Source organism: Empidonax traillii, unplaced genomic scaffold (assembly GCF_003031625.1).
Source record: "Empidonax traillii isolate 1590-97213 ecotype Southwest subspecies unplaced genomic scaffold, ASM303162v1 scaffold292:size1342341, whole genome shotgun sequence".
NCBI classification, from domain to species: Eukaryota; Metazoa; Chordata; class Aves; order Passeriformes; family Tyrannidae; genus Empidonax; species Empidonax traillii.
Window position 1 is genome coordinate 1 of NW_020955485.1, and position 20,234 is coordinate 20,234.

At 43.7% G+C, this 20,234-nt stretch overlaps 2 protein-coding genes and 3 non-coding genes across 5 annotated transcripts; 1 reads left to right on the forward strand and 4 right to left on the reverse strand.

Moving 5' to 3' along the window:
• Positions 1-2,675: 2,675 nt before the first annotated feature.
• On the forward strand, positions 2,676-10,346 carry RFC4 (replication factor C subunit 4; the record flags this gene model as incomplete). The annotated part of the gene is made up of 8 exons (XM_027890639.1): positions 2,676-2,839; positions 3,980-4,099; positions 4,810-4,953; positions 5,212-5,332; positions 5,780-5,905; positions 7,501-7,581; positions 9,291-9,407; positions 10,137-10,346. Coding segments are annotated over 8 exons (969 nt in total), but the record flags the coding sequence as incomplete, so codon positions are not given.
• A 908-nt stretch (positions 10,347-11,254) lies between these two features.
• On the reverse strand, positions 11,255-18,239 carry EIF4A2 (eukaryotic translation initiation factor 4A2). The gene is made up of 11 exons (XM_027890598.1): positions 18,113-18,239; positions 17,233-17,278; positions 17,011-17,143; positions 16,611-16,750; positions 15,309-15,477; positions 15,031-15,140; positions 14,782-14,925; positions 14,247-14,384; positions 13,872-13,961; positions 13,550-13,629; positions 11,255-12,067 (listed from the first exon to the last, which is right to left on the reverse strand). Exons 1-11 carry the CDS (start codon positions 18,139-18,141, stop codon positions 11,923-11,925), a joined length of 1,224 nt encoding a protein of 407 aa, XP_027746399.1. The 5' UTR covers positions 18,142-18,239; the 3' UTR covers positions 11,255-11,922.
• LOC114060828 lies at positions 14,037-14,164 on the reverse strand. Its single transcript, XR_003571969.1, has one exon. It is a non-coding gene; the product is annotated as a small nucleolar RNA SNORA63 (small nucleolar RNA).
• On the reverse strand, positions 14,555-14,734 carry LOC114060829. Its single transcript, XR_003571970.1, has one exon. It is a non-coding gene; the product is annotated as a small nucleolar RNA SNORA81 (small nucleolar RNA).
• Positions 16,829-16,899, reverse strand: LOC114060830. The gene has a single exon (XR_003571971.1). It is a non-coding gene; the product is annotated as a small nucleolar RNA SNORD2 (small nucleolar RNA).
• Positions 18,240-20,234: the final 1,995 nt, after the last annotated feature.

Sequence of the window (20,234 nt, forward strand, 5' to 3'; positions counted from 1 at the left end):
TGGTATCACAGAACTGGGAAGGACTTGTATTTCTTTCTTTATTTCATGTCTCCAATTTGCTTTGAGAATGCTGTTGTGATGTGACCTTGTCGTGTAATGTTGTACCCACAGAAATCTGTGTTTCAACAGTAATGTTGCTGTATTACAGTATTTGTTCAGTTGGGGTAATTAGGATGGAACTATTAACAGTGAAGGGAAAATGAGCTGCTGTCACCTCTTCTGTCTGGACATATCACTTGTGTAACGTCACTTAGGTGATGGGTTGGGAAGTTCTATTTTGAGCAGCAGTTATTTAAAACCTTAAAGCTTCTGCATCAGCTGTGTTTCTTGGATCCTCAGCCTGGTACACTTGTGCTGACTTTTGGCCTCCTGAGTTGAACAGACCAATCATAACTTCTGCTTGTGGTAAGAGGCTTTGTCTTTTGCCATAGCAACCCAAATTCAGCAAGACATTTGAGAACAAAATCGTGCAAGTACTATATATTGGATGTTTTTAAAAATTTGGACATTTTATTAGTTCTTTAAAGGACTTATTCTGTCAAAAAAGCAGAAGTGTAGTTGAAACTCTGAGGTGGCTGGTACTTATTCAGAAGTTCTTACTGAATTTGGAGATCTAGTGAGATCAAACAAACAGCTGTGACAAAGCTGCAGGTTTGTGTCATGTGCTTTATTTAAACCTTAGTGTTGAGAATGGATAACCAGTCCTCTGTTGATTGGCCTGTATTTGTGGGCCTTGGTTTGGGAGCTTCTAAATGCGTCAGGGCTTGTAACTCCCTGTTGTATCTCCATCTGTAAGACCAAGCATCCTGATACAAACCGTGGAAAGCAGAGCCCCAGGGGGTTTGAACTGGAGCAGTTGATTTCTGTCTGCCAGGATTGTTCCTTTGGTGGGTGTTTTTTGCAAAGAATCTGACAAGTGGCACAGTATTCCTTAGTTTTCATTTGCTTCGTGATACCTCAGTGACTGAAAAGAGGGTTAAGAGTAGGATTATCATTGCAATTTCCATCTTCACTTGTACTGAAACTTCTGGAAAAGGAGTTGGGGTTTGCACTGTATGCAGTGACTTTCCCATGAACAGGTATCCAGCTTACCCCTGGCAAGCATAGAAAAATGGATAACCAGATCAGGTTGCAGTTTGTTTAAAAATACTGCCACAGTTACATAAAGGATTAGGCTGTGCTTGGTGAAAAACTAGTGTAAATACTTCCATGAGAAAAAAGCATAAATGAGGTTGAAACAGAAGCAGTAATAAAGTAGAGGTGTCATAGAATTAAGGAACAGTTTCTTATTGAAACTTCTTACCTGCTAATGCTTGTTTTGAGGACTAGTAGTATGTGAATTGAAAATTGAAATTCTTTCTACTTTTACAGTAGGTACACGGTTGAATCTGTTCTCTGTATCTTGTCTTAGCTGTTAGAATGGGTTGGTCGTTGCCAAAATGATTGTCTCTGTTTCATTTTTGGATTATGGGTTGTGTCCTTCTGCATTTTTCTCTGCTCTTTGGATGGTTTTGGTTTTGCTGTTCCCATTCTGTCAGCATTACATGCTATATTCAGCATAGAATTCTCTAATCTAATTTTAGTTGACTCTTCTTAAAAATAGAACATTTATTAAGGACTGGAAATCAAGTCAGACTGAGAGGTTTGTCTTTTTCCTATTGATCAGAGGGGATTTTTGGATTCTTGTTTTAAAAATGTAGAACTGGAACATCTCCTGCTGTTAAAGACAGCAGTTTTAAAGTGATAATTTATAAAAGGGATTAATTGAGACAGTAATATAGGAAGCTGTCATTCCTATGCTATTTAGAAAGCTCCTTGATTTCAGGCAGAATTCAGTCATGGCTTTTACAAATTTGGTTTATGGCAGCTCTCTGACAGACAAAACAAAAGCAGCTTATCTTTTGTTCCAACTGGTGAATTTCAGGTATCTAGCAGATATTTAGTTATATTCTCAAACTGGGAGATTGTTTTGCTTTGTGCTGCCAAATGTCATCCTATAATTATTACTGCAGTCTTTACTGTGCTGCTTTGATCTTCCTGTGTCAGCATTTTTCCTTAATGCAGCCTGGTTTTTTCATGCTGAGATCATTAATTAAATTATTTTAAAGATCAATTAACCTAATCTCTTTAAGAAATGCCACTGCTCTCCTTTGAAAAATCCTTGGGTGGGTGTGAGTTTGGCCGGGCTGTGCAGTGCAGGGAGTGTCCCTGTCACCGTGTCTGCAGTGCCCTCCCTCAGTCCAGCCCGGGCATTCCCGAGCTGCCCTGTGCTCACTGCACTGGAGTTGGTGGCAGTGCAGAATTCCCAGCATGGCAACAAGGCGGTCTGGGGAGCTGAGAGAGCAAGGGATAGTTAACCTGTGAGCAGTCACAGTGCACTGCTGGTGTTACCCAGGCTGCTTGAGGGTCACGCTTGGGTAAATTTGTATGTCACTGCAGTCATAACAGTAAATTCTGAAGGCCTTAGTGATCTCAGACGTGTCTTGGAGGATATATATATATAAAGAAAATAAAAATGGGAATATCAGTTTTGGTAGAACATGTGATGGTGCCACAAAATAACAGCTTGTTCATGCTGTCCTATAAACAGCAATTGTTTGTCCTCCATTAGAGGCCTAATAGTGAAAGACTTGGTATTGTTTACTCTGAGGAGTAGAGAGTTTCTGCTCTATTAGGTGCTCAGATTTTCAGTAGGTTTTGCTGGGTTTTGTTTGTTTTACTTATTTGCTTTTCTAAAAAATGGTGCCTGGCTGTTTCAGCTTCCCAATCTGTTGTTCTATGGCCCACCTGGAACTGGAAAGACTTCCACGATTTTAGCAGCTGCCAGAGAACTGTTTGGGTAAGCTGGAATCAAATTGCTTCGGTGTAGTCGACAAGTCACGTCTCCTAATCATGTGACACAATGCCTGTGGTCGTTGCCTGCTCCTATGTAGTTTCCAGGATTTTTTCAGGAATATCTTCACATTCTAATTCAGCTCTAACATGAGATTTCTTTCTCATTTGTCTTGCCACAAGCCATTGGTTTCTGTTACCAGTACAGACTTACATCACTTAACACCAACAGCCATGTAACCCTATAGTGGAGCATGGAAAAAAATATGACTTGCATTTGCCTTACTGAACTTTGTAAAGGAATTCCAGTGTTTACGATTTATTCAGTAAGTTGTTCTTCAAGTACTGTAATCTCTCCTCTGTGCACCACTGAATTGTGTCTGGAAGCAGTACTGGGAGTCAGACTGAAATTCAGTGTGTGTACATTCATCAGCTCACTTGGAACACTTGGGATTTTTTGAGTAGTGAATTCAGTGATCCATAACCAAAGTATGGAAGAGGAGGTGTTTGATGTTACTATCAAATCTAGTGCTGACTTCAGTACCTCCCCCCATCCCATTCATCATCTTTAATCTCTGACTCACTGTTTTTCAGAGAGAACCACTTCTTCTTTAGTAGTAGGAAGACAACTCCACGTTGTGAGTCCATTTTGATTCCCAGGATTTAAAATCCGGTCTATTAATTTTTGAGGATTTTTTAAAATCAGAGTTGCTGGTGTGTAGTACTGCTGCTAAATATGCATGTGTTATGCTTTGTAGATAATTCATTGGTAGTACTGCCAGTGACTGTATCTGGGCATTTTACTTGTTATTCCACATTGCTCTCAGGATATAAGTAAAAAGGCAGATAATACAGTGCTCTGAACTTATGAAGCCAACTTCCTACTGTTTTTTTTTTTCCTGGATAACTGATGTAATTTTATACTTCATTGTTTTCTGTAGCCTGGGAGGAGATTCTAAAAATAGCTAATGGAAATTCATATCTAACATTTAATGACCTCAACTTCACTGTCTTTTAACAATGTTATTTAGTAATGCTGATAAAAATAATCCCTGCCATTCAAAACAGCCAGAAGGGTTGTTGATGCACTCTGTAGTGTATCATTACAAGGGTTAGCACCTGACATGTTGCAATAAAAATTTTGCAGGCCTGAATTATTCCGGCAAAGAGTCCTTGAGTTAAATGCTTCTGATGAGCGTGGAATTCAAGTGATTCGGGAGAAAGTGAAAGCTTTTGCTCAGCTCACTGCATCTGGAAGCCGTTCAGAGTAAGTGCTGGATCAAACCCCTCCTGCTTTGGACAAAGCATGTGGTTGTTTTTGTTTCCAGTATAAATGATGGGTCAGCACTGCCCAGAAGTTGGCAACACACAGGGCTTGGGCTGAGCTTTGACCTCGTGGAATTTTGTGCTGGGGGGTTTGAATACCCGGGAGGATCTTTTGCTGGTGCTGTTAACGTTGGAGGCAGACAGGGAAAATCCTGTAAGACCAAGACTTCTGGGTTTGCTCACACATTGTTGACTTTGCAGATGTTTGGCTACCATAGAAAGATCTCCTTGCATAAATCGTGGTGGAAGTTACTCCCTTAGTACCTCTAGTGGAGCATCTCACACGAGATGGGTTTAGTTTGTAAGATGCTGAAAGGATTCTGGCATCAGGTGGGGAGAAACCCTGTGCAGGTCAAGCCATGTGTATGGACTGTGGAAAGTAGCTGGAAAAAACTGCAATGCTACAACTGTCTGGCAAAAAGAATGGTCTTGTGTACTGAAATCAGTCTGTTGCAGTGTTCTTCGGAGTTCGGGGAATCAGGAAGCCTTTAAAAAGAAGAGCTACCTTAGGTGTTAAAAGAGGAAACAGCAAGGGAATGTGTTTTAGAGGAGTTTTGCAGCATTCAAGTGTTTGTTGTTCGTTTGTTTTTTTTTCCCCTTGGTCTGTACGTTGCATGTCTCCTGGATAACAGGTTTCTTCTTACTTTTCAGTGGTAAAATGTGTCCTCCTTTTAAAATTGTGATCCTGGATGAAGCAGACTCGATGACTTCAGCAGCACAGGCAGCTTTAAGACGCACCATGGAAAAGGAATCGAAAACAACACGTTTCTGCCTTATTTGTAACTACATCAGCAGGTACATGTGGGATTTTTTGCTTATTTGGACTTGTTGCCTGTTCTGTAGTCTCTTCTTATTTTTCCCCACTAAGAGGTTGATATCAAGTTTTCAATTAATAGAGATGTAGCTACATGAATGCAAGACTGAAACAATATTTATGTTTCAACTTTTATTTTTTACAGTGTTGCGGTTTTAAGGTCATATAAAACCTTTTCCACCTTGATAGCTTTGTCTGGGCCCACAGGTTGATTTACCAAACACATTCCTTTCTTTCAGAATAATTGAACCTTTAACATCTCGATGCTCCAAATTCCGCTTCAAGCCTCTGTCGGACAGTGTCCAACAGCAGCGGCTGCTGGAGGTTTCTGAGAAGGAGCACGTGAAAATCAGTAATGAGGTAACTCCGTGGCTGCCATGTAGTTTTACTGCTTAATCCAGTGCATGGCAGTGGAAGAGGCCAAGTCAGCATACTTTCGCAGACTGCTCAACTGTACGAAATGCAATGCATAAACTCACTTAGGTATTATTCTCCTTCCGTAGACGAGATGAATTTTAAGAGTCGTCGTAAAAGCAGAGAAGTGTCCGGCAGAGAAGACTGAAGCTAAACTGGAGGGCTTTTTGTTCTCTGCTGAGTGCACTGGCATTAAACTGCGCTTCATTCTGAAACTGCCAGCACACATTTGTGTTAGTAGAGAGGTTGCTTTGTGACTTGTGTATTGAGCCTTGCTCTGAAAATCTGCTTTGGGTGCTACTTGATGTTTTAAAATAACTATGTTAAAAAAGTGTACTGGCTCTTAATTAACAGTGAACATATCATTTAGTATTTTCTGACATTGTTTTTCAGGCAGTGTCGTACCTTGTGAAAGTGTCAGAAGGGGATTTAAGAAAAGCAATTACTTTCCTTCAAAGTGCCACTCGCCTAATGGGTGGGAAGGAGATCACAGAGAAGATAGTCACTGAAATTGCTGGGGTAAGCTGTACTTTGCAGTTTCTCCTGTAATTACTCTGACAAACATTTTGTTACCCTTATCTACTGTTGCTTCAAGTTTGATTAAAAAATTGTTTGATACCCACTAGTGTTGCGGTCTGGTACCAACAGAGTATCCACCAGAATTTTAACGACTGCCTGATTCTGTGCACTTATTACATACCAAGTTTCTAGCAACTTCTTCTGTAAATCATGGTAAACTGTAAAATAGTCTTATAATTCAAACTGCAGTTGAAATACTCTGCCCATAAATGCAAAATGTATTGCCTTCTGTGGAACAGTAGGTTAGAACATTTTTTGGTTCTTTTATATATATGTGTGTGTATATATGAGTATAGATCATTGAAAATATGGTTTGGAAGCCCCACAGGGGAATGACTTGCAGTAGCAGCTCATTTACAACCTAAATGTTCACAGTGACAGTGTCTCTTCAAGGATCTGTGTAGATCCTGCTTTTTAACAAAACAGCAGTGATTTATTCTAGAATGACATAGATAATACTGACAGGGACAGGAGAAACCTGGGAGGAAATGCATTTAGTAAAACATGTGTGAAGGTGTTCCTATAGCAACAAAACACTTACCCCCTGAAGCAAGAAATGGGAGATTTGGAGTTGAGGACCTGAAAAATAAATGGGCTTTAATGATGGATGCATTTCCCTTGAAGGTGCTGCCATCACAGGTAATTGTAAGGGCTGGGAGGTTTTCACTTTAATGGAACCAGAGGCAATTGCTTCTGTGCAGTGTTTTACAGAACAATTTTAAGCAATTTTCTCAGTGAAGTCATTGTTCAGTTTTGTGTATCTAGCTGTAAAACAGAGCTGATACCTGAACAGATATCAGATATCTGAAACCTGGCAGAAGTTGACTGTAATGACAGGAAAGAGAAGCATGAAATTCCATTATTGAATGAGTCATGCTTGTTTAAACCAAAGGAACCCAACTTTACATCTTCATAAAAACTTGAAGTTCTTGGTCATACATAACTTCTGTGACCCTGGAGTGACCTGAATAAAGAAGCTTTGAAACTGAACTGTCCAGACACTCAACTGACAGGAATGACAATAAGTAGAGGGGAAAATGGTTAGCTCTTCCCTGCACAGAGCGAAATAATGGCATCTGTCAACCTGTTTTCTTCTGATTTGTTGTCTGATTTTAGTGCACTGGGCTTTTTTTGGATGTCCCTGGTGTGTCTTTGGAAATAAAACTGATTTGCTGTGTTGTTTTAGTGTAGAATGCCACAGAAAGCATTGTCTGATCTAAATGTTGAAGTATGTCCTCCACTTAGTGTCCTGAATAAGCAGTTGTGTGTTGGATTTATGAAGGTGACTTTGACAGTTCACTGTCATTATGGTTTTTGTTTTAATGTCACCAATATAGGACAAATATTACAGCCCAGCTTTCACTTTTAAAATTTCGTGGGTCTGTCATACACTTGCTTGAAGTGGTTGGGTGTGGTAGAGGAATGAAATGCTGAAATGGCCTCTACTGTGAGCAGTTTGTGTCTGTTACTGTAAGCATCAACTTCAATTTTAAGTTTACAAAGTAGAAGTTACGAAATGTCACTTCTTGTTACAGGTCATCCCTAAAGAGACAATTGATGAACTGCTGTTGGGGTGCCAGAGTGGTTCCTTTGAGAAACTGGAAACACTGGCAAAGGTAAAGTCCTCTTAGTGTTCCAGCCTCAATATTTTCCACAGTCACTGCCCTTTGAATCCTTTGTTGCTGGGCTGCAGCAGCAGAACATTGACCTTAATCAGTTTGGATTCACATTTTGGGAAGTGTCTTTTACCAGGCTTTCCCTTCTGAGGAAGAGCTGTCAAAGCTGCAAATAAACTTCCCTCCCAGTGGGACTCTGGTTTTCTCCTGAGTTTAAGTGGTGGCACGTGGAGCTGTTAGGCTGAATTAGGCAGAGGAGGATTTCTGAGGGACACACTTGGCTCAGGCCTTTAGAACTGTCTCTTCAGAGGACTGGAGTAGTCCCTGGACTGGTCACCTTCTTCATTGCTCAGAGGCTGTGTTAGATGAGAAGTATCTGAATAAAGCTGTAATAACTCTTCAGTTTTAAAATATTTCATGTTAATCTTATGATGCACTGGTGATTAAGTTTGTAAGACAAATTGCAGTGACTTAAAGTAGACCTTGCTGGAGGAAGCACAAGCTACTGTTATATAAAGGTGGGGTTATTTTCTTTAATACAGAATTTTTCTGAATAATGGGAAATTCGTCATCTAAAGGGTTTAAAGCAGGCTCAGTCAGTCTTGAACTGGATTTTAACTCAAGGACTTGTCCCTGACAGGGTGCCAGCCACAGTACCATTCCCCCTTCCAGTGAAATGTTCCATGGCTTTATGAAAAGACCCAGTATGACCAGCCTCCTGCTTTTTGCTTGGCTGAGCCTCACTGGATGGTCTTGGCAGGACCTTTGGTTTCGAGTCTGGATTTATTCTCCTATAAACTTGCAGCAGATCTTAAAATTGTTGTGGAAGGGTTTGTGCAGACATCCCTGTCTTACATTTTCACATTTATTTACGTGGTGTCTGAAACTGTGTTGATTTAAGAGGTGATGATACGGATTATCCAAACCTTCAGGGCTGGCACAGTCTTTTATCAAGCCGTGACCTGATCTAATCTAATGGAGTGGTTTGGAAATGTTCTCCACTTGCTAGAGAAGGTGCTTCATGGTGGGTGGCACAATTGGACACACAGTTCTGTAAAGCATGGGAGTGGATTTAGCTGTACAGAAGAATAAGATTGCACCAACTCTTTTTCTATTTTCATAAACTTCCTTCTTCCTAAATGGCTTCATCGACCACTGTATTTGTTGGTTTTGTAACTGGGCACTACTGCTTTTTTTTTTAAAAGCTATCTTGAGTTACCATGGGTTTTATTTCAGTAAAAGAGCCTTGGCCTTACAGATCTCTGTATGCCTGAGACTAACAACTACCAGATGAAGAAAATAAATCAAAGTAGGTGGCAGTTCAAAACGGGAAGGCTGTGAAGCTGCCACATGATGCTGTGGATACCAGCCTTTCCTAATTTTAGAATAAGATTGGACAGGTTCAGTGGAGGTTGTTAAATGTTTAAGATGTCTCAGAAAATCCACGAGATGCGAATTGGCAGAAGCTGGAAGTACATTTGGGCAGAATTACTGCTCTGTGCCTGCCTTCCTTGTGCAGCCTTTCCTGGGTGCTCACTTGGGGACCCTGTCAGGCAGATGCAGGGCAGGGCTGTGCACAAGCTACTGAAGTGTCCTCCAAAACGCAGAAGTTCCGTCCTAAATTTCAGCACAGTCTTTCAGTTCAGATAGAATTTTTCAGATTGGGCTTCCAGTTGAATTGCCTCCATTTTCTTCTCTCCATGGCACAGAATCTCATCAATGAGGGGTTTGCTGTTGCTCAGCTTGTAAACCAGCTGCACGACACGGTGGTGGAGAGTGAAGATCTCAGTGACAAGCAGAAATCTGTCATAGTGGAAAAACTTGCGGTGAGTCTGTAGCTTCAGTCAAAAAACCTAAACCACGTTAATCTTCACTGATTAATTTTTGTTTGGACAGTCTCTCCCAAGAAGTACGTGATCATTTTTTCAGTTCTGAGTGTTTCTTGGTAGAACCTAAATTTTTATCCTGAGAAATTTCATGAGAAGGAATTGAAACCCAGTTAAGTGAATTATTGTTCATATTATGTTGTGGGACTCAAGCAAGAGGTTTGTGGGTTTGGTTGTTTTTGATGTAAGGTGGGAGGGAAAATTAAGACAAAATTAAGTAATCACTTCAAAAAATTTAGGAGCTGCAAAATGCAAGTTTTTGTTCTGATGTGTAAAATATGCCTTAAAAAAAATTAAAAATTCATTACCTTACTAAATTTTGACCAAAAAGAAGAGGCAGCAGTGGTGGAGGTTTTGCTAAATTCGCTGCAGACGGGCAGGCAGTGTTGATGCCCTGCAGGGATGCTCCTGGCCGGTCGTTTCAGAGCCAATGGCGCATCCCTTTGTGCGGAGCTGCCATGCTGGGGCCTCCTCTGGGAGATGGAGGCTGGAGAGCTCGTTGTTCCCAGTTCAGTAGGAGGGGTGTGCAGTGTGTGACTGCTGGAGAAATCTGTGCCAATGCAGCAAACAGCTGCCAAACTTCACCTTGGGCTTCTCCACTGTACCCCAAAACACAGACGCCACGAGCACCATTTTCAGAGGGTTTTACCTCCTCTGTTCTGTCTGCAGGAAGTGGACAAATGCCTGGCAGATGGTGCTGATGAATTCTTGCAGCTGATGAGTCTCTGTGCCCTTGTGATGCAGCAGCTCACACAGAACACCTGACTCCTCCAGCGGCCCTTTGTTCCAGGGTTGGCTGTGGCTCTGAGGCCAGGGACCCATGAACTTTTGTACTGGTTTTTTGCAATAAAAGGACTGCTCAGCAGTTGGAAAAGCTCATGTTGGAGTATTGATTCATTTTTTTTACACTCAGTTAAAGAGCAGTGGGGTCAGTAATGCTTCTGTGTTGCACTTATGGAAGGGTAAAGTCATCAAAAATGTGCGTAGACTGAAAACATAATCAATTGCAAGCAGAGAAAGGAAGGAGATATTCACAGCAACCCCTGTTGGTTTTGAATGAATTGACTTAGCAAAATGATCACATCCCTATTACACTTCAGACTGAACCCACCTCCTGAAGGAGCACATCCCCTGCCACCTCTATCTTGTATCTGATTGTTTAATGTTAAATGTCACAAAGTAAGTTTTCTAGTAAGCATATTGCAAGTTCTACTTCACTCAAGCTACCTTAGAAAAACTGCGAAGGGCAGGTCATCTTCTGAAGACATTACAGATCTTGCCTGAGCATCACTGGTCTTGCTCACAACCCATTTAAAAGCTGTGACCTGGATGATGAACACAGCTCTGGGGGGTCAAGCAGCTTTGGGACATTTCCCTTCAGAGAATGCTCCGAACACCCCTCCTACCTTCCTGAGTGCAGTTAAAAAACCAGTGCCCTTGTACAGGAATGAGGCAAAAATGCTGCAGTGCAGAGTTTTGTCAGCCAGCCCTGATTATTAAGGGAGCCATTTTCTACACTGATGAGAGGGTGTTTCAGTATAAGGACTCTTGTCCAGCACCCCTGAGCTGTGTCACACAGGGACAGCCTCTGGCACTTGGAGCTCGCCCGGTACTAGTCCAGAAACACCCCTGCAATTAATGACACAGCATGGGGGGGGGGGGGGGGCTGGGCACAAGCACAAAGCTGCCTGCTGGGCCCTGTCACCTTCAGCTCCCACCCTGAGACAGCCCAGGCTGCTGTCACCCTTCTAGTGAGACCCCTCTACCCAAGAAGCAACTATTTACAATTTAAGTGAATATAGAAGTATTTTATTGAACATTCAAACTTCATTAAGACATGTGCAATATGGCAAATTTTACTGGGTTTAACCCTAACTAAGACAATAGTATGATTGCTTGCTTGCTGGGGCTTAGCAACAGGGTCCAAATCACACTTACCACTAATTAAATACTTTATTGAATAAATACATATGAAACAAAAATGCATTTTAATGCTCTTATAAAAGTTTAGAGATTTTGAAAGGCCTTTCCAATTTAATCTGAGGTGTAAGTACATACAATAAAGGAAGGTAGGCTAGTTTAACATAATTGGCTGACTTTATACAGCACTTATATCTTTTAGTCCATAAGTAAATTATTAAATGATAAAGAACATCTAATACAACCACTTCTATGGAACTAGGAAATAAATTTCTAATAAAGAAAAAATTTACAGACCCCATGACTTTCCACCCAACCCCAACAGTCTAACCCTAAAGTGGACAAAGCCAATGGCTTTCCCCACAAGAGCTCACGACACAAAGTCGCTTCTCTTATCAAAAATCTGTATTTCTGATCCGTAATGAGCATTGAGACAAGATTCAATGTATCCCCAAAGAAAGAAGCACAATGCGCGTTGTGAATCGCCTATTCAGCAACAGCGAGCACTGGATTCACAACCACCTCATCCCGGGGACTAAATGAGATCAGCCACATTCATCGGCATCTCCTCCACTGTAGTATTGTAGAAAGTCTCAATGTCTCGCAGGATCCTCTTGTCCTCTTCAGTGACAAAATTGATAGCCACACCTTTTCTGCCAAACCGGCCACCCCGACCAATTCTGCACAAAAAGAAAGCACATTTACACCCAAGTTAACCACTCCAATCTGCTTTACGTGTCTGCAAGATCCACTCACAAACTGCTGCTCTCATCTGCCACTGGCCAGCCTAGGCTGCCTTTACAGGACCAGCTGCCACCAAAGTCACCTCTGGTCAGGAAAAACCAGCAGCTGGTGCCAGCAGCATAGCAGAAGGTCCATCCCATGGTGGCAGCAGGGCAGACACGGTTACTCTTTGGCTGCAAAGTAAGATCTTTATTTAATGGTTGGTGCTGCTGTGTGAGGTCCTGGGTCAGTCTCCCTCCCCTCTGTTCAACTGCACACCCACCCCTCCCTCATGCATCCAATCCCAAGCACAGGGCACACAAGACAGGCTGTTGTTGAACAATCAGACTGTTACCAAATCCAGTTACATCCAGTAACATAGAACAGCACAATGAATTTCAGAATTTTAGTTCAACCTGTTTCCAGTGGGAAAACTTAGGGTTTGTTGGTTTTCTTAAAAAGCAAAATCCAAGGCCAACATTTTTGTATAAGCCCACGTTGGTCACTAACACATCAGTGAGTACTGTTTAGTTACACCCACCATCAGCTCTACCTTCCTACAGACTGCACAGTAGAGCACTTTGCCAGCAAGAGCTTAACACACAGAAATGGCTCACAAAACTTAGGGGTAATCATGACAAAAGAAATAAAAAAATACCAACTCGCTCTTTATTCAAACTGTGCCGCTTACGAATCCACGTCCTAAATTACGTCAACGCCGTTTCTGAGCACCATCTTGTGTCATCAACTGCTGCTATCGACTCCTGTATTTTTTTACATCAAGTAACAAAGCACAGTTTACTTAATTTAGGGACAGTCACTAGAAGCAGTTAACTAAACCTAGGGGAACAGACTGCTACCAGAAGACACGCCACAGAAGAAAGAATCCCACTGAGGAGCCACCAAGAGCAAACATGGCACACACAACACGAACACAACTGGACCTCCAAAAGCGAAGGCAGCCCTACACAACTCGCTTGCTAGGAGTAGTAAGGTCTGTCTGGTTCCTGAGCAGGATCAGCCAGGACCCCAAATTAAGCTGATAATGCTGTGAATGATGTGCCAGCAACAGCTTTGCCATCGCTCATCACAGCCTACGTGACAAAAGGCAGTTCAGTAGCTGGCATTTTTCCCACATCTCTCAAGAATAGTCAGCCATCACCAAACCTCTTACACATCTAAGTTTTCCCACTGCTTTGTTTTGTTGTCCATAGTCCTGCTCCTCCCTTGTTTCAGAACCACAGCTGTGCAACGCAGGGCTTTTCTAAAGCCCATCCAAAACTGGTTTTATTCCCTGCTGGCTTTTGAGCAGTTACTGTATGCATGGATAAGTAACACCTCCTGTTTTTGGCAAGGACTACAGGGAAGAAGAGGCGAGGGTCTGTGCCTTTGCTGTGACATTCAGCAGAGCACACACACCGGTGGGAAGAGCCACTGACCTGTGAATGTAGTTCTCACGATTGGTCGGCAGGTCATAATTGATAACCAGAGACACTTGCTGCACATCAATGCCACGAGCCTGGAAAGCAACACAGAGCCATTAATGGAAGTCACAGGCTCCTTAAAAATATATCTATCCTGGTTTTTTTGTCAGCCACATTGTTAGTTATGAACTGCAACTGTGCAGTCCATAGTGGAGTCGTGGTCTTTGCTCTTCCAAAAGGCTCCTGATAGTTCAGGCTACAAGAGCCGTCACTGACTTACGAAGCTTTTGGGCACCAGGTTATAACAGGGACACGTTCAGTGTAAGGTAACACTCACCAGCAAGTCAGTGGTGATCAGGACACGGCTTGACCCTGATCTGAACTCTCTCATGATAACATCTCGTTCCTTCTGGTCCATGTCACCATGCTGGAGAATTTAAAAAAGTTGCAGTCAGTACAGTTCCAATGGTGCAAACTGGAACATCCTTTAGGAAACAGCCATGTGTGTGAAACCCAGCGTCCCTACCTGCCGTGGGAACGAAGCAGGTAGGGATAGAAAGGAAGCACTTTACTTTCAGCAGGGGGAACGATAATACAGCACTGCACAGCTATATTATAACTTTCCTGCTTCTCATTCTAATATCCCTCATTATCATTTCTTTCCCAGTACATACAGGACATTTCAGAAGTGATGGGAAGTATCAATTCCTACCAGAGCTGAGACTGTGAAGTCCCTGGCGTGCATTTTCTCTGTAAGCCAGTCCACTTTTCTCCTTGTATTCAGGAAAATAACAGCCTGTGTAATGGTCAGTGTCTCATACAGATCACAGAGAGTATCCAGCTTCCATTCCTGAAGAGAAACAAGATAAGGAAATGCATTATGCCATGTACAGCTCATACATAAGAGCCCCAAAAAAGGTACAAAACTCGAATACAAGAACTAATAAAGCATCCTCTCACACACAGTATTTAGTATGATCTGGAAAGTTGCAACAAGACACTAAGTCAAGTTTTTGTATCAACTGTTGCACCAAATCTTAAGACATAGGACACTGGACATTAAGAAAGAGGTCCACCCTAGTCTTTTCGATCCAGTGCTGAGTTTTTCTTCTTCTTGCATGTACTCTACTAGCATTATTGCAGAAACCAAAGCTCAGCCTTGATTTCTGCAATTTTAGTACAGTGCTTTAACAAGAAGGTAAGAGATAGTAAGTCCTCCTGTCAGAAAAAGTACAGCTGATACCAACCTCTCTCTCCACATTAATGTAGAACTGCTTGATACCCTCCAGAGTCAGTTCTTCCTTCTTTACCAAGATACGGATGGGATCTCTCATGAACTTTTTGGTCACTTCCAACACATCCATTGGCATTGTAGCTGACAGCAGCACAACCTGGAACACATTACTCTATGTTAGCACCAATTTGTATTATTCAGTTCTCAGCCACACTGTAATCAAATCGGCATCCATCAATTTAACCACGTAAAAGCTTTTTACCTGGATGTTTGTGCTAAGTTTTTGAAAGATCTCATAAATTTGATCCTTAAATCCACGGCTCAACATTTCATCAGCTTCATCCAGAACAAACATTTTGATCCATTTAGGTGCTATTGGAACGAAACAAAATAGCATCTCATGAAGTTTCAGAAACACACACAGTCCTTTCTTTCTGAGTATTATTCTCCTTTAGTACTACACTTTCCAGCAAAAGCTCTTCCTGGGTATGAGATTTACACTGGAGATTTTTTTAAGAGCACCACTGAATTCATACTTACAAAGGTAGCGCCTGTTCAACATGTCAAACACGCGCCCTGGAGTTCCAACCACAATGTGTGGAGCCTCAGCCTGGAGTTTCTGCATTTCATTGCGCACGTTTGTGCCACCAATACAAGCGTGGCATGTTGCTCCCATGTAGTCTCCAAGGGCCAGGATTACCTTCTGGATCTAAAATAGAACCTTCCATTAGTAGTTCCTGGTACAATAAAGATTAAACCCTATCATCACTGGCATTTGAGGACTTCGGAAGCCAGGACAGCAAATCAGTTCTTGGGAGAGACTGTTCCTAAAATGACCTTGCCCAACTGCACACTATTCAAGTTGTTCACTATTAACCTTGAGTCAGAGGGGCACTTTAAGTTACATTTTTGTCCTTACTAGTTGAACTTGTTGGAAGAGTGACTACCATGAATCAGTTACTAAGCTGAAGGCAGGGCCTCCCAAAATGAGCTCAAGCTCTCACAGCTCAGGCCTGAATTAAGCACTTGTACTCTTTTGTGAGCTGTCTGCAAGTGCCCCGCAGCGTGCCAGGCTTTAAATCAACTCTCACCTCACCAACGACTTCAGAGTAGAACAAAGGCTTAACCTTCTGGGCACAGGCTCTTGTCCCACTGACTTTTTTCATTATTTTCTCATTTAGTCGTGTTTAGCTCTGCTTTGAGGAAGATTTGTCACTACAGCACTGGTATTTTAGCATATTCTACTTGAAAATGATGTTTTCTATTTTGAGTTAAACATTTCAGGACCCCACATTACAAATACACTCACCCTACAAATTTAAGTATCCTGTAAGTTTTGTTAAGAGACGCTCACTTAGCTTAACAATACCAAGCCTTGAAGTCAAGGAGACATGCAATTACATTGTCAAGAAAACATACAAAGATATAAGAACATTTATTTAAGTGACCACATGTGCACTGCAGTTTTCATGTTGCACAACTGCACTCAAGTTCAAATAGCTTCCAAAAAAAGTAAATTTTGTTTCCACTCAGAACGCTGTGCTTTCGAGCTGGTTTTCTGCTAGAGATGCTGCCACATCTTAACCACATCCAGCACAGAAGGTGGCTCCTGCATCCCTGACCCAGCACACCCTCCACGGGCATCAACTCAGCTTTTTAAGCAGGCAGAGAACTTGCGGGACAGAAGCCAGCTTGTATCCCCCATTACTTCACACCAAAAGGGTTCTGAATGGATATTAATTACAGCCCCTTGAGAAGTCTGTTTGTTGTCTCACAGTTGTGAAACCTGAAACCTATGCAACACACAAGCATTTAGTTTTTTTCAAACTACACTATCAATACCTGTTGAGCCAGTTCTCTGGTAGGGGCCAATACTAGTGCCTGGGACTCCTTGAGATCAATCTCCAACTGCTGCAGGATGGAAATAGCAAATGTGGCTGTCTTGCCAGTACCTGACTGAGCTTGAGCAATCACATCATACCCTAAAAAAAGTAGGATACACATTTACTGCTCCCAGAGGTCATTCATGGTTTTTAGTTTTATTTAATTCCCTTTGAATCAAGTGATCAGTACTATAAAGTTCTCTCCATTTCAGGTCAGTCCCGAAAGATGGTGTACCATCATATCACTTTTTCATTTAAGATTAAAGATAAGTATCACTGCACACTAAAAAAGCAATGTATGCATTTTACAACGCTTTCCTAAATATTTCACGTCGATAACAAATGAATTGCCTGCATACCTTTGATGCATGGAATGATAGCTCTCTGCTGAATAGCTGAAGGCTTCTCAAAACCATAAGCATAAATGCCCCTTAGAAGGGATTCTTTTAAATTCATATCATCAAAATTGTCAACAATCTCATTCCAATTGCTCTGTAACGAAAAAGAAAAATAGAAAATAAGAAACACAATACCCATCTCCACCAGCGACTAAATTCTCAGGTCGGTTCACGAGTGCTCACCTCGATGACACCATCGGGCTCCATTCCCTCTGGGCCGCCATGGTCTCTGCCATTGAACAGAACACGCCGTTAGTGCGGGAGCAACCAGCGCCCGGGAGCGCGCCGGCACCACGGCTGCCAGCGCCGCGGGCCCCGTGACGGATCGTTCCAGCAGGTGCTCTGGGATTTTGCCAATGGGCGCACTCCCGCCCTCCCTTCCCCCTCCCGGGGCCGGTTCCCGGCGCGGCGGGGAATGGGCGCGCGCTCCCGCGGCGGCGCGCGGGGGAAGGGGGGGGGGGGAAGGGGCGGGCGCGCTCCCGGTGCCGCTGCGGACCCCCCCGCCCCGCCCCGCCGGGCAACTCTCGCGAGAGCTCCACCCCTGGGATTGCGCAAACCGGGCGCTGCGGGAGGACGGCGCCGGGCGATGGCCCGGGGGGGGGGGTGGGGAACACACGACACCCCCAAAATACAATGGTCTCGCCCCCAGGGCGGCCCCACAACCCGGGGAGAACCGACAGCGCGGGGGAAGGAATAGAGTGTCAAGGAAAAATAATCCTCATAGAGGCGTTAAAACATTTCAGCCACAACTCAGTTGTCTAGGGCTTTAATTTTTAAAGAAATCTGTTTTCGGGAGCAAGGGGATGGCTAAAAAAAAGCCAGTAAAGAAAAGCGAGCTCTGAGAAATATAGCTAACCCGCCGCTGAGTCGCGAGCAAGGGGAGCGCCGGGACAGAAACGTCTAGAACGGGAGGGGCCGGGGCGCAGGGCTGAGCGACCGCAGTGCCGGCCTCCCCACAGCGCACCCCGGCGCCCACATCCACCCCCCTCCGCCTCTCCCCGGCCGCCTCCGCACAACCCACGGAGCCCCCGAAGGAGGAAAGGGCCTGGGCCCCCCGCCATACCTGCTATAATCCGCGGAGCCCCCTGACATGTTCCGATCACCAGCTCTATCCTCAACTGAAAAGGCAAGCGCTCCGCGGCGCCCGCCTTATATACCCGCCCCGCCGCCGGACTCTTTGCGCCCCGCTCTGCGCATGGATATACACCGCATGCCACAGGCGAAAAAGCACGAATCCCCCCGGAATGAGCCCCCTTTCCTAAGGGATTCCCGTCACGCGACCGTTTGGGTTACTCCGAAGGTCGTGCCTGAGCCTCTTGGGGCCAATAGGTCAGGGGGAGCATGGGACTCCTTTTTCTCTCGGAGCGCGGAAGGATATTGCACCATTGACTGCGTGACGGCGCCTCACTTCTTCCTCCCTCCCTGCCCCCCCACCGCACGCACGGGGTTTCCCAGCCTGGCCCTGCTGCAGCGCGGGGCGGGAAGGGGCAATGGCGGCTGGGCCTGTCTGGGTGTAGGAACACCGGCTGGCCCTGCGGCGCCTTGTCCTGGCCATATTTCCCTCGTCTTGTCTTTTTTTTTTTTTTTTTTTTTTTAAAGCCCCGGAGTAAGGGGATGATAGAGGAGTGAAAAGAGCAGCGTCCTCGGGCGGGGGGAGGCGGCCCCGCTTCAGGGGCGCAGGTTCGCCCCACACACCGAAATGGCTCCCGCCGCCTCCTCCTCCCTGACAGACGAAACAACCTCGGTCGCTTCCCCCCCCGCGCTCCTGCGGCCGGGGCCGGGGTGGTGGTCAGGGACCAGCGCTGGGAGCGCACGGAGGGGCCATGAGGCGATGGGGGGAAGATGGAGGCGTCTGTGAGGGCTCCCCCCACCCCCGCCCCGCTCTGCCCCGGCAGTGCAGGCCCGCGGGCCCGGGTCTGAATCCTTCAGGCTCGTCCCGGGGCGCTAAGGGTGCATCAGTCCCGAAGGGGATGAAGGAGTATCTGGGGAGTATTTAAAGGAGACGGGCTGGGTGGTCCTTGGGGCGCTGCCGAAAGCGCAGTGCTGTGATACACTGCAGGTCGCAGTACAGCGATGTTCACAAAAAAAAGCCTGTCAAGACTGATTTAAAGGTTAGTGCAGTTCAATATAAAGCAGTAAACGAAATGTTACTGGGCAAACCGATTCAATGATCACGCCCAATGCTTTCATACTGTGGTAGGAAAAAATATCGATCTAGTGCTCTTCTCAGGTTTCACAATAATCTTTATCTGTATTTAATATATGGGCAAATAATGTAAATTGTAAGCAATAATTTTTTGCCAACTTTAATGGGTTTACGTGTGTCACTTTTCAAACCTGTTTCCATAGTGATTATATATGAACAAATGGAGGCAGTGCTTGAAAAACTCGACCCTTTACTTGTCTAGAATACTGTAAATTGTCTAGAACCATCTAAAATATCCATAAAGCAAATCTCTCAGAGACTATATGTACATTTATTCTTCCTATGCTAGCATCTGCTAGGGCAGTATTATCTGTAGAAATAATGCAGCATTTGCCAATATCCCAGCAAAATTATATAAATGTAGCTCTGCTTGTGACCCACCCTAATGGTCTCGAGTTTTGTTTCACCCATGCTGGGTAGAAAATATTGAGAGTATCTTGTGTTTGCAGTTCGGACAGTCATTCAGCAATAGCCAGAGGCTTTTAAAATAAACGATGACAGTTTGTGTGGACTCATAAACCTCTGGCTGTAAAAGAAACGGGATGGACTGAAGAAAGAACATGGACGCATGGCTGGCACGGTTACATTTCCCACTAAGGTTGCTTTGAGTCTAAACGGAGAAATAAAACCGATGAATGTTTGTTAAGAATCTTGAATATTTATTAAGAAAGCTGTTGAATATATATTTTTTTTAATTTAAGTATTGCATTTAAGTCTTAAAGTATTTGCAAACCTGAGCGGAAAAGACTTCTGGACCTGAGGGAATTTCAGGAAGGTAAGTTATCATTCTTCACAGACTTGAAATGGCATCTCAGAAACAAGTATCTACTTTATCTTTTCCTATAATGAAATTAGTGTAATTTCAGATTATCCATGTATCAGATCACTTTGAGAATTCAGTTTTGACAGCACTTTTTAACTAACAAGGCTTTCCTGGCTTTCTTTAAGGAGAAATTGTTCCCATTGCTCTAGCTTGCTG